Here is a 13,399-nt window from a genome sequence, read left to right as displayed (position 1 = left end):
AATTTAGCCTGGATTATTAGACATTTTTTCAATTTTGTATGAAGATTCTAGATTTAGAATCAATGATTTATATAAACACAAAATATTATAAAACTACTTAGAAAAAACACGAACTTGGGAGTTGAGGCGGAGGAAATAACATCAAACTCTAAAATACTGTTCGACATTAATAAAGAAGAAATTAAGGTTAAGGAATGGTGGCAAACTGGCAATCATTATTTTCTCGTGTGGTCTTTTCAGATTATATCAATCATATCACACTATTTAATACTTACTCTGTCTCACAAAATATTAGATTGATATTTTAGGATATTTATTTGACTCACAAAGATTGATGTTTTGTAAATTTAAAAAAAATAATCATTAAAAATATTTAAAATTTTGAATTGTTATTAATTTAAAAATAAATAATACTCTTTTTCGTCAAAGAAAAAATATATTTAAACTCAATAATCATTATTATTTTTAAAATGTGTAAAAACTTCTAAACATGCGTTCTTCTTTATAAGAAAATTAATTACCATTAAAAAAAGGTCAATGAAAGGTCAGTTATTTATTTTTTACAATGACCAACCTTGACCATTTTGTTCTTTAAGAGAAAGCCTCCGTGTCTTCTTCTTCTTCTTCTACTTCTCTCGCCGGCAACGAAAAGACCTAGAGGGCAGAGGCTCAGTTAATAATTTAAGTACCCTTTTAAATAAATATTGCTGTTACTTCTTTCTAGGCCTGGGACATCGGTTATTTCGGTGAATTCGGTTCGGTTATTTCGATTTTTCGGTTTTTTGAGTTTTGAAAATCTTACCGATTTGAACCGAAATATATTTCGGTTCGGTTATTTCGGTTTCTCGGTTAATTCGGTTTTAAAATTTCAAAACCGAAATTAACCGAAATTTGATTAAAAACATGAAAAAATCGGATTTTTCGGTTATTTAGAGATAATTTCAGGTTTTTCGATTTTATTTCAAATATTTCGGTTTTTTCGGTTTCGGTTATTTCGGTTATTTTAGGGTAAATTCGGTTATTTTAGGGTAAATTTCAGTTTTATTAGTTTTTTTCCTAAAAAAATTAAAAAAAAAAAATAAGAAAAAAAAATTTCGGTTAACCGAAAACCGAACCAAAATAACCGAAATATTTCGGTTTTTAAAAAAAAAAATTGTACCGATCGGTTCAGCCGCTATAACCAAAACCGAACTGAACACCAAAAATATCGGTTCGGTTCGGTTCGGTTATTTCGGTTCGGTTTAAAATGCCAGGACTACTTCTTTCTTTCTCTGGAGGTCCTCTATACTTTTTGGCTAAACAGAGTCGGTGGTGAGTATACTTTACTCTGTGATTTATCCCAAACATATTTTATTTTTCATGCTGATTTTTATAAAAAAAGTATTTGTGTGTTCTGTGTAAAAATTTTAGGGTTTAGGCATGGCTACAACCTCTGTAAACCAGAGGCGATCTGATAGGATAAGCAGTTTACCCGATGATTTGCTACGTCATATCCTCTCGAACCTCTCCACCAAGGATTCTGTTCAAACTAGCATTTTGTCTAAGCTATGGAGATACCTCTGGAAACATGTTCCTGCGCTGGACCTGGACTCCACTAACTTTGTTACATTTATTGAGGAGTCTTAACCAAAATGTCAGAGATTCAAGTGGGTTTATGATGCCAACGACGAAGACCATTGTGACACTTCTTTCGCGTCTCTCATCGATGATGTCGTTAACCGTGGGGTTTCTCATCTGACCCTTGTCAGTAAGGTTAGTGTTTCGGATTCGGTGAGGATGCCTCTCTCCCTTTACTCATGTGCGACGCTGGTGAGTTTAACCCTCTATGGTGTAGCCTTCGATGCTCCTCCAAAATCAGAATTGGTTTCTTTGCCTTGCCTCAAGACTATGCCTCTCGAAGCGGTCAAGTTTGACGGATGCTCCATATTTAAGACTCTCATATCTAGCTGCTCAGCTCTCAACGAGTTAATCGTAGTCACACATCCTGATGATCATCTCGGAGTTGTCTGTCACTAAGACTCTTCAAACTAGTGTCTATGCGTGAGGAAGGTGGAGATCCTGAGGTTGAAATCCATGCTCCCGAACTCGGTTATATGAGTATCATCAATTACCAATCTGAAAGATTCGTAGTTCACAGTATTGGTCCTTATGCGAAGGTGAACATCGATCTTAACTTTTATGTGGAGGAGGATGATGATGTACCTAGGATACAGGATTTTCTCACAGCCATATCCACAGTCTGTGAAATGACAATCACTGCTCGAACGCTAGAGGTACGCATCAAGCTTTATTCATTCAAACAATTTGGACTGTACAACTTTCTTAATTATGACATTTTTTCTTTCTCGATACACAGAAGATCCCTGATTATTACGGATTGGATTTGCTACCTCAGTTCTTTAACTTGTCTTGCTTGCATGCTTCGTTGCCTGAGTCTTCTTGGGAAATGTTTGCAACGTTTCTTGGTTACTGCCCGAATCTGAACTCACTCGACTTGGTGCGCAGTGCATCATTTCCTTTGCTTTTTGTAAATTACATTTTGAGATTCATTTCCAACAATGAAGAACTAAATTTTCCTTGGTTTTGTTGTATCATCAGGACATTTGTTCCTCAGTGTTTCAAGTCATCCCTCAAGTTTGTTCTATTGAAGGTACCAACCACAGTTACAAAGACATCAAGCAAGATGCAGCTAGCAAGATACTTTATAAGGAAGTGTCCACTCTTGAAGAAACTGATGCTAAATGAAAGTTTCGAAAACGTCATCAATAAAGTCAGAAAGATTCCAAAACGGGCTACAGGGTGTGAAGTTGTCATGCTAAATCCAGCTTACGAGGTTGTTTCTCATGGATCCAGTTTATTACCAATGATCTACGAAGACATGTTTATTCCAAAAATACTTGATCAGTAATCAAGTGTAAGACCTTTTAGACTTTTTTTGTGGACAATGGGTCTTGGGTCTGACCAATACTTTATGGAAGTAGATGAACTTGGGTTTTTTTTTTTTTTTTTTGGTTAAGTTGAATTTTGATGAAACCTCTTGTAATTCTCATCGAGATCTCCGGTGTAATATGACTTATCACTTGTTTTTCAATATTATGTTTTACAACCGGATCTCTTCCGACTTCCATATATCTTTTACGACCGGATCTCTTCCAATATACCCTATACATTCCTTTTTTTTAATTACGTTCTCTACTTAACTTGGAATAAAAGAAATTTCGAGAACCTTTTATATCCAGGAGCAATGTCGAAGTAGATGATAATGAAATATTGAAATGAAACTTTCTTTTAAGTAAGGAAAACCTCTGCCACAATAGTGATGAATAAGAGCAATGACGTTTACATATCTCTTGGTAGATGGCACTTAAATCGAATTACAACAACTCCAGTGACTATTTTCCTCGGTATACATACACAGTGTATATAAAGATAAAGATTCCAAAAATCAAATCAAGCAAGCTTTAAACCCCTTCTCTAACTCCTCCCTGTTCAAATTCTTGCCAATGAAGACAATCTTATTCACTCTCGCCTCATCTCTTCCCCATAACCGGTCTGGTGATCCTTGAAATATGTCATGGACTCCTTGAAACACGAATCTCTCCTCCATGGAGTGGACCGAGAGGAGACCTTTCATTCTGTAGATGTCCTCACTGCGTTCCATCAGCAACGTCCCGAGCCACATGTTTGCCTGATGGATTGTGACAAAATTTGAAGATTAACTTACGGTTTCATCAAAACAGTTGTTTTATATGAGACTTTTGTGTGTCTCTCAAGCTGCAAATTATCAATCTTACCTTCTCAAGGTCTAAGCTTCCTTCGCAAACTATACTGACTGAAGAAACACCGGGATCATGGGTGTGATCATGAGAATGATGATGATGCTCTGCCGTTTTAGAATCAGAGACTGATTAGGTTGTGATGAGAGAGACCAGAATCAAGAATCCATGTTTGTAAAGCTGGGGCATGCAATTCGTATAACTAATCAAGGGTTTCCTAATAAGCTTACCATGTTCATCGTGATGATGGTGGTCGTGATCATGGTGATGATCATGGTCGTGATCATGGTGATCTCCTTTGTCATCTTCATTCACAGAGCTTTCGATCCTGATAAAGCAATACACACCTTAATAATTGCGTTAAACTACAAGACTCCAAACTGACTATTATCATCAGTTGAAGAAGATGCAGACCTCTCTAGATCAAAACCTCCAATTCCAAGAACATAATCCAAGTCAACATTTCCGTACTTTGTCCGTGTCATCTGAGCCATGCTATTTATTGCCTGTAACATAGCAAATACGTAAACATGGAACAAAATAACCAAGAACTGTCTGATAGAAAGCTGGGAACAAGTAACATATAATCATCTAGTGAAATACATGAAAAAAGAAGAAGATGCGCGATGTACCTTTATGCGTTGCACCACCGAACCCAATTCTGCCTCACCAACAAGATCAGTCTGCAACAAAGTACAATCACTTTTCAGAAAGCGGAAATGCCAAGGGAAAACAATATATTATGGACAAACGACAACTGCCCTACACACTGGGGTAAAACATGGATCCATGACTTACTACATGTCAATACCATTTGTGCAAATGAAGTTATTTTGTAAACTATAAAGTATTTTAGAGAGATTCAACCACGAAAACTATCACATTCTCTTTGAAACAGTTGAGTACAAAGAAATTTGGCTACCTTATTAACTATGATACGATCTGCATAAGCAATTTGTTCAACAGCCTCATTGACAACACCTTTGGGTTTGACCTCATCTAGGTGCAAACGAGCATGCTTAGCATCAACTAGAGTAACAACGCCGTCCAGTTTGACATCATTGAAAATTCCTTCTTCAGCATAAAAGGTTTGGATAATTGGAGCAGGGTTCGCCAATCCTGAAAAAGAAATATACATCACATACTCATTACTCATTCCCGAGATTCTTAAAGCAAAATAAAATGAGAAGCTCTAGAGCTTAAGAGTGGTACTAAATAAAAATGTACCCTACCTGTAGTCTCTATCACAATATGGTCGAACCTTCCTTTCTTCTTATTGACTAATTCTCCAATCATCCTCACAAGATCACCCCTAACAGTGCAACACAGGCAGCCATTGTTGAGCATCACAATATCCTCTGCTCCCACAGATTTAGCAGCAACAAGTGAACCATCAATGTCAACTTCACCATACTGAGAAATTCACATCAAACATGAGTTAGAGAAAAGTCAAACATTAAAATCAAACAACATTATACTAATTTTAGGCGAGGATTATACATCAACTTACCTCATTCTCGATCACGGCAATGCGCTTCCCATGTTCTCTGGTCAGTATATGATTCAGCAATGTCGTCTGTCCATCATAATAAACACAATAACCAAACGCTATAAATCCATGAAACTCAGTTGAGCTATAAAATCCATTGAACTCTCTCACTATAAATTTGAACTGTTCCTAACACTCGCCGGATTTAAGTCAACATGAGAATACAGGAACCCTAAATTGATAATGAAATTGAAAATACTCTGACCTTGCCAGAGCCCAGAAACCCCGTGATTATAGTAGCCGGAATCCGGTTATCTGGCGGAATCTTAGTGGTAACATCGGAATCTTCAGTCTGCGGCGGGGCGGAAGCTGAGGCCGAAACAGATGAGAATCTTCGACGGCGATTGGAATTAACCACCGGGGAATAGAACAACGACTGCGTCGCCCTGAAGGAAACGGCCGTAGCTCTGCGCCTGGAGAAAACCGGGACGGCTGCAGAAGAAGAGAATCCATAGTTCAAGGCCGGCGAGCAACGAGGAGCGGTGAAAGCGAGGAAGGTCGTGGCGAACTCTAGTTTTGATAGCGTAGCCATTTTAGTATTGAAGCAAAGCTTCGAGGGTCGATGGTTGATTGGCGAGTATGATGAACCTTGTTCTCTCTCACTCTGTGAGCTCCTTGTAGATTTTGATAATTCTTTTTGTAGCTTGAGATTTTTTTTTATTTTTTTTTTTACTTCTCAAATTACTATTTTTGAAGATATTATCAATTGGGGTTCATTAGATATGTCCGTGGGCCGTGGGCCGCACAGTCTTATTATTCTTCCTTATAAATTTATCCAAACCTAACTCCATTATCGAAGCTGCACGTGGCATTTAATCCCGATTCCCTAGTTCGTGCTTTAGGTTCGGACTTCGGACCACGGTTACGTTGCAAGTTTGCAAAATTGCAAAATCGTCCTTACCTTTGCGTTAATTTGAATTTAACCAATTAGGGAACTGTAACACCTTGCTATAGATAACATCAAAGCAAGCAACATTGAATTTAACCAATTAGGGAACTGTAACACCTTGCTATAGATAATATGTTACATTAATCCACTCACCTTGTTAGATTGCTTTCTTCCAAACCAAAAAAAAAAAAAATTTGAAAAGATCTAAATAACCCAAAAAAAAAAAGAAGACAGCAGTAAATAACTGAAGCAGATTGGTTTCATATCATCTCTGAGGTTGGTCTGACGCAGAAGCTCCAACCGAAGGTGTAGCCGTGACAACGCTGGCTGAGCCATTTTCAGGCGGTGGAGCCACTCCCCATTTGCCTTCAGACTCAAGCGGCTCGAATATATGGACTCCCCCGTCTGACAGACCCACAGCAAACATATTGGACTCTTGCGGATGAGCCGCTATCACCAGTGGATGGACATTCGAGTTGCTGCACACACATTATGGAGATTCAAGATTCAATATTGCTCTGTTAATATTCATTTCATTCACCATTTTTTCACTCACCTGAGAGAAGCTGGCAAATATGCAGAGGGATTGACTCTGCAACGCAATCGAAGGTTTGCTGAGCTGAAGACACAGATTGTAGCGTCCATGAAACTTGTGTATATCAGTTGGCTATCACATGAGAATGTCGCATGTGTGATTGGAGCTGATGATTCACGCACTGGCCACTATAACAAATAAAATCAATTGTTAAGGGTTTGACTTTGAGATGCATGGAGAGAGAGAAATTAGTAAGTATTAAAACCTGTTTCATGCATTCAAGCTTAGTTGTTTCGTATATAGCGAGCTGCGTTTCATGGACCACGAGGAAGTGTACTTGATCTTGATGAAACTGAACACGCGTGTCTGAAAGAGCCGCCGTTGATCTTCCCTGTGGAATTTGCAGAACCTTGCTTTTCTGTTTCTCCCATCCATCCGTGTTCCATACACAAAGCTGAATAGATACAAAAACCAAAAATTCACAACAAGACTTGAAAAGAAAGATTGGAATTCTTGATTACAAAGCATGCGATGAATCAACACCTGCGCGTCTGCTCCAGACGAAACCAGAACATTTAGTACATTGGAGAAAGCGAGGCCGGTTATTCTCTTAGAATGTCCTTTAAGCTTGCTCTTAACCTCATCAACGCGAACATTGTAAATCTGTATTGTACTATCATCCATCCCGATCGCAATGATATTGTTATCTTGAGGGTGGAATGCAAGAAACGTTGCAGCAGGAGGAGGCGGCATGAAAGTAGCCATTGTCTGTGCTTAGCCAACAACAAAATCAAATGTAACAGACGAAACATTGTTTGCGTACGTTAAACGGAGCACTATCTTTAGCTGGGAGTTTACCTTAAACGTCATCATATTAAACAAAGAGATCTTTCCTCCGGATGCTGACATCACGTAGGAATCATTCTTGGATAAAGCAAAACACGGTACAGCTTCTTCTGGATTAGTTTCAGCCACATCATTTGTCATTAAGATCCCGCTCGCTGGTTGCCACTGTTGAGGAGGTAAAGAAGCCGTTGCCTACACCAAATCAGATATAGATTTTCATCACGTTTTCATTTCTTTTGACAATCTTAAAAGGAAAATATTAGACCACAAGTACCTTTCCAGTTGCATTACGGTCATTTCGCTGCCATTTCCATAGCAGATGAATAGCATTTGATGCCAATGCCAAAATTGCATTTCCCGAATTTGTGAAAATCAATCTCGATATCTGCTAGAGTTTCGAGTCATTAGGGTCAAAGCCATTTAAGTATAGTTATGTCAGTCTCTGTGTTAGTACCTTGGTGACTCTCATATTCTCAGGGAGTCTCAATGAACGGCATTGAGAGGGTTCGCCGACTTCAGTAAGCTTCCATACCTTAGACTTATCATTTGCTTCTTCAGTTATCACTGGCTTCACATCCACCATATTCCGTGAATCTCCATTCTGCAGGGAACGTAAGTGACAACGACGATAATTGGACGCAAACAAAAAATAGAAAGAAAAACTGAAGTGGAAAAAGAATCCATTTCGTACCATTCCAGGGATGGAAACTACAGAGGCAGGTCTTTCTGCTACCGGAATACTGTTAATTGCAGGCTGCACATGTAAATGAGAAATAAAGTGTTGAAAAAGTTTCAATCTGGGAGTTAGTAGTTTGCTTGTTGAAGATCCAATGAGCAAAATATTTAGTACCTTGGAGGATTCAGAAGATAAGTTTTCAACTGTGTGCAATAGCCTTAGACCATCTGAGTTTGCCACAACCTTAATAATATTGTCATTTGCAGAAACGGCCAAGAGAGAGCCTTCCTTGTTAAACCGGATCCGTGGACTTGCCTACAAAGTATAGAGGGTCATGATGGCTCAAATGAAAACATTTGGTTTCCAGGAAGGATCGAGGTATTTATTTACATACCTGGAGACCTCCATCAGCATCAATGGCAGTCAAAAGCTGTGTAGTGTCCATATCCCAGAACTTAATGGAGAAGTCGTCACCCGCAGCGAGATAGCGGTTTTTAGTAGTATCAAACTGAACAACACCAAGAGAACGCTTGTGGAATCCTTGATAAGTTCTCTTAACAGCTCCTTCGCTTTCATTCCACTCAACTATGAACGATTCCCCATCTTTACTCGTCCCACAAGAAAATAACCTATCATGTACATAAAACAAAAATTAGACCAAAGACTTATTATAACATCATGACGAGACAGAACAGAACCACGACATAGAGATAATGAGAATCATGCTAGAACCTAGTTCCATCAGCACTGTAGGCCATCGTTGTACACCAGCGACCAGGAGCTTCGTAGTCAACCCGAGATCCCATATTATCATATAACCATGCTTTTATTTTCCCATCGAGCGCAGTTGAAAAGATAAACTTGACCACAAGAAAAAATAAACAAGTCAGGACCAAAACCAAATTTAAACTTTGTACTTAGCAAATATGAAACGGTTGAAATATTACTATACCTGAATGTTCTCCTTGTAGTGAGGGCAGATAGAGTAAACAGGAGCTTCATGGCCCTCAAAAGTATGCCGTTTTACACCCGTTGCAGCATCCCAGACCTTAATCCAAAGAATTGGTTAGTCCTTTTCTGACTTCCAACCAAAAGAAAAAGGGGAGTTATGAAAAGGAAATAAAAGACTGAACCTTGATGGTTTTGTCATCACCACAAGTAGTAACACATAGTTGCTTGTTTGGAGTGGAGAATGCAATGTCGTTGACACCACCAACATGAGCATCAATCTGGAACCAGCAAATGCTTGTAACTACAGGAAATGAAAAGACATGCTCCTAAAATGACGTTACAAACAATATAACACCTCAAGATGCTGCCTCATATCTTCCCCACCGTGATAAGAGTATAGCTGTACAATATGTCTTGAATAAGCAACTCCTGCAGGTGAAACCCAGTGGAAAACGCACATATGAATACCCAGATCAGTTGACAGAGCATTTTAAATCTAAAGTCTTACCGAATAAGGCACCATCCGGGCTCCAAATCACACGGTTGACAGAAACGACAGGCTCTTTCACCAAAGCAGCCTAAAGACCAAAATTTTATGTTACTCAAGTCTCAAATAAATACAAGATAATAAGATTCTGATTGTTTTTTCATAAGAGCACCTGCAAGGGCATCGAACATTTACTCAAGTCCCAAACTTTAAAAGTCTTCTGTACTAGGCGTTCTCGAGAACCAACTTCCCAGAGCCCAATATCTCCAACATTCGTACCAACTGGAACAATGCAAATTGACGCAAGAAATTTTTGATGTTACAAAATTTCTGATGACGTTTGTTACATGAAATATATTTATCCAGAGCAAGAAAAAAGACCTAGTAGCAGAGTCTGTTTAATAGGATGGAAATCCATGCTCATGGGAGATGAGCCCTGACTCAAAGTTCGTGCCACTGTCTTGGGCAAGTCATCAGGTGCTTTGAAGGTTTGATTGTGGCCATGAGCCTGCCCTGGGAATGTCATTGGTAACATGTTCACACCTAGACTTACCTACATACGGTGGAGCAAAGAAGAAGTACATTTGTAAGTTAAAATATGCAATTACCGATTGCATAAAATATAGTATTTATAAGAAAACATATTATCTTTGCTTCAGATTTTTGTCACCTCGTCAGACATTCCCATAGGTCTTGTTCGTTTTGAGACATGGTCTGAATCGCCTGATGGATAGTCTACACCAGAATTAGTTGGAGGAGTTCTCGGGTGCTTCAAGGCTGCTAAGACCCAAAAAGGAGAACATGTTACATATAGATCACAGGTGAAACTCAAAGGTTCTGAAAAAAAAGAAATGCAAGGATAGAATTTGAAAGACAATAACATTACAAAGCTTCTACAGCAAAACACCGAATTTGATAAGCAAATTACCTTGGATGGATGGAGAGCCGAGAGCAATGGCTCCTCCAGACACAGCTGGATGAGGGACAGAGGAAGGACTGGACATCCAACCAGCAAGAGGTGTTGGAACCGGAGAAGGTGTTGGTTGAAATGGCTGAAGACATAAAAGGCAAGTCAAGCACGGCATGTAAAGGTAACTATAGAGCTGGGAACAAAACGAGAAGAAAATTGCACTAATAGAAATACAAAAATCAGCTGGAAAATGACCAACCCCGTGTGCGCCTAAAGGAGGAAATCCCCCAGCTTTTGGTAATGATCCAAGCAGCGGATTGTTGACAGGGGATGGTGCTCGTGCATCATTTGGTAGGCGGCAGGAATGATCGACAAAGAGAGTCTTTATATCAGGATTTGGCCTTGGGTTTTTACAAAGCTGGTGTTGCCAATTTAAGCTGCAAGTTATGCAATCATATAGAAACAACGAGTTAAAAAACGCAGGTGAGGAATGAAAATTTGAAGTGAAACAAGAACGGGGACAAATCAATACCTCTGATTTATGAGAGTCCTGAGCCGTGAATTTCTAAGAGTAGGAAACTGCAATTTATCACGGAATAACGGATTTGCTTCAATCAACTTCTTGAGTTCCACCAACATGATAGCTCTGGCGGACTTTGTGTCCCCATACTTGGATAACTGCTCGTTCTCCCTGAAGTTCAAACAAGTTCATTCTCTGTAGCAGTATATCATCGTGAAACCTCAAAAGCTTTATAAAAAAAAAAAAAACCCTGAAAATGGCGTACCGGAAGTTTTCTAAGGTCAAAAGCTGAGTGATTTCCTTGAAAAGCTCCTCATTAAAAGTGGAAAACACTTTCAAATCCTTGACCAAAATTTCAACAGCCTTGGGACGATCATGCCTACAAAAAAAAAAAAAAGCACAGCACCCCGGTGTTAGTTAGTTCACAAATGATTGAAAACACACAAAATCTTCTTTCTTTTGTTAGAGACATGATGAAATGAACTTTACTTATCCAAGGCCTCAAGATACTTCTGCTTCCTAATCTCGAAGAAAATCTTCATGGAGTATCTGTTATCATCAACTTTAGTAAAACCAGAGAGATACTTCTCGACCTCATCCCAGTTACCATTGTGCACCTCATCCTCAAAATACTTCATGTTGAAGAAAAACCCAGACTCTTGTTCAAGCCTAGTTTTTCACAAAATCTCAAGTTAAATGGGCCATCATTACCAACAAAAACAAAAACAAAAAAAAAAAAAAAATCCAAAATGGAAATTAAAAGAAAACGACAAGAGAGAGAGAGAGAGAGAGAGAGAGAGAAACCCAGAAAAGCAAAAATAGATCGGAAGGGAACTTACTTATGAACAGTCTCCTTGAACTTCTCTTCATCTAGAAACTGTAAGATCAAGAATACGAGCTCTCTGCTAAGCGACGACATATGGGGCACTGTTTTTTTTTTTTTTTTTTGACTCACTCCAGAGAAGATGTTTTTACAAACTCAGATGCACAAAAACCAACCAGATCTGCAATAAAAAAACAACAATAATGGCGACGATAACCCTTAAATGAACATCATAATCATCTCTCAAAAAAAAAACAAAACTGGGTTTCAAAATTAAAAATAAAAAAATGTTGGGAGTTAACTTAAGAAATCAAAAAGAGCCTCTTAATCAACTAGTACTAGATCTTTAAAACTATCTCCGGCGGGTTTAATTATAAAATTGGGGGAAAAAAAATTAGGTCTTCCTTCCAAAGTAAGATGATGGGGCTGTCCATCTAATTAAATAAATGGCCATCTTTTTTTTTCACTACATGAAATCAAAAGCGGACAAAGCAAAAGCAAACAGAAAAAAACAAAGACAAAAAATTGAAAGAGCTAGATTCCATTGATAACAGAGGTAGACCCAGAAGCGTGAAGCTTACTTACCATGAAGAAGAAGAAGAAGAAGAAGAAGAAGAAGAAGAAGAGATCGATTTCAGAAAACAAAGGCCAGAGAGAGCTGCTTTGAGTTTTCTCTCTCCTGAAAAAATGTAAAGAGGCCACAAGAGGATTTGGTTTCTTTCTTGGACTCTCTCCTTTTTTTTTTCCCTGAAAGAATTAAAAAAAAAAACAAGTTTTCTCTCTCTTGAGAATTATTTATACGAGAGCATTAAAATCTTGCAGAAATGGAGACTTTAATGTAAAAACCCAAAAAAAAAAAAAAAAAAAGTAATTTTAATATGCGAAGGTGATGGATAACGGAGTGTAATAACAACACTCACTTATTACACTGATAAGGAAACTGGAATACTGATAAGCACACCTTAGTATATATAAGTACAGTAGCAACGACTTAAGCCGGCTACAGTTCTCGACGCTATCTATCGGCTCGGAATCTTTAGCTGCTAGCTGTATTCCAAGGTGACGCGATCTTCTGTGTCGCGACAAGGGTACACCTTCTGTGAAAACCGTCGATTCTTGTACGATGAACCTTATGAATAATAATCCAACGGTTTGAAAAGCGAAGTAGCCCTGCGTCCCCACCACAGATCCCTCAGAACACGACAAAGCTTTTCCTTCTGTGTGTATCTTTAAAAGTTCCGTTTGCCCTTGAGAAATGACAAATATTACCTAATATGCCATTTAAGCGGTGGATTATTATTTCTTTGAGATGCAAAATATCACGTGATGGAGATATAATGCGACTTTTAGATTACACGACTACGAAACGAAGTGGTTATTTATCACTTAATTCTCGCGATATCTAAGTATTAATTATATGATTCGGCCTTCTCTCGT

General features: G+C 38.5%; 2 protein-coding genes and 1 pseudogene across 5 annotated transcripts; 1 reads left to right on the top strand and 2 right to left on the bottom strand.

Moving 5' to 3' along the window:
- The first annotated feature begins 1,419 nt into the window (after nucleotides 1-1,419).
- LOC104754052 (F-box/FBD/LRR-repeat protein At1g80470-like) lies at nucleotides 1,420-2,908 on the top strand (annotated as a pseudogene).
- A 360-nt stretch (nucleotides 2,909-3,268) lies between these two features.
- On the bottom strand, nucleotides 3,269-6,047 carry LOC104752471 (uncharacterized). Of its 2 annotated transcripts, none has more exons than XM_010474619.2 (9): nucleotides 5,531-6,047; nucleotides 5,287-5,352; nucleotides 5,009-5,189; nucleotides 4,699-4,895; nucleotides 4,409-4,459; nucleotides 4,191-4,282; nucleotides 4,007-4,104; nucleotides 3,795-3,883; nucleotides 3,269-3,688 (listed from the first exon to the last, which is right to left on the bottom strand). In XM_010474619.2, the coding sequence occupies exons 1-9, from the start codon at nucleotides 5,855-5,857 to the stop codon at nucleotides 3,446-3,448; spliced, it is 1,344 nt and encodes a 447-aa protein (XP_010472921.1). In that variant the 5' UTR covers nucleotides 5,858-6,047; the 3' UTR covers nucleotides 3,269-3,445. The 2 variants fall into 2 exon arrangements, with proteins under 2 accessions (XP_010472921.1, XP_019093858.1); XM_019238313.2 differs by having other exon boundaries at nucleotides 3,795-3,904; nucleotides 5,531-5,997.
- A 231-nt stretch (nucleotides 6,048-6,278) lies between these two features.
- On the bottom strand, nucleotides 6,279-12,904 carry LOC104752470 (topless-related protein 1). Of its 3 annotated transcripts, none has more exons than XM_087491593.1 (25): nucleotides 12,548-12,904; nucleotides 11,979-12,143; nucleotides 11,629-11,808; nucleotides 11,405-11,518; nucleotides 11,152-11,310; nucleotides 10,879-11,056; nucleotides 10,638-10,761; nucleotides 10,380-10,489; nucleotides 10,091-10,262; nucleotides 9,882-9,991; nucleotides 9,731-9,800; nucleotides 9,578-9,651; nucleotides 9,405-9,500; nucleotides 9,224-9,319; nucleotides 9,004-9,131; nucleotides 8,666-8,900; nucleotides 8,446-8,586; nucleotides 8,287-8,349; nucleotides 8,050-8,196; nucleotides 7,870-7,980; nucleotides 7,608-7,787; nucleotides 7,293-7,517; nucleotides 7,015-7,203; nucleotides 6,771-6,937; nucleotides 6,279-6,693 (listed from the first exon to the last, which is right to left on the bottom strand). In XM_087491593.1, exons 2-25 carry the CDS (start codon nucleotides 12,056-12,058, stop codon nucleotides 6,480-6,482), a joined length of 3,363 nt encoding a protein of 1,120 aa, XP_087347719.1. In that variant the 5' UTR covers nucleotides 12,059-12,143; nucleotides 12,548-12,904; the 3' UTR covers nucleotides 6,279-6,479. The 3 variants fall into 3 exon arrangements, with proteins under 3 accessions (XP_087347719.1, XP_087347720.1, XP_010472916.1); XM_087491594.1 differs by having other exon boundaries at nucleotides 10,380-10,486; XM_010474614.3 differs by having other exon boundaries at nucleotides 8,287-8,586; nucleotides 12,548-12,889.
- Between the last annotated feature and the right edge of the window lie 495 nt (nucleotides 12,905-13,399).

This window comes from Camelina sativa, chromosome 16 (assembly GCF_030686135.1).
Source record: "Camelina sativa cultivar CO46 ecotype springtype chromosome 16, ASM3068613v1".
NCBI lineage: Eukaryota > Viridiplantae > Streptophyta > Magnoliopsida > Brassicales > Brassicaceae > Camelina > Camelina sativa.
The sequence above is the reverse complement of the archived record's forward strand: the minus strand, read 5'-3'. Positions and strand labels throughout refer to the sequence as shown.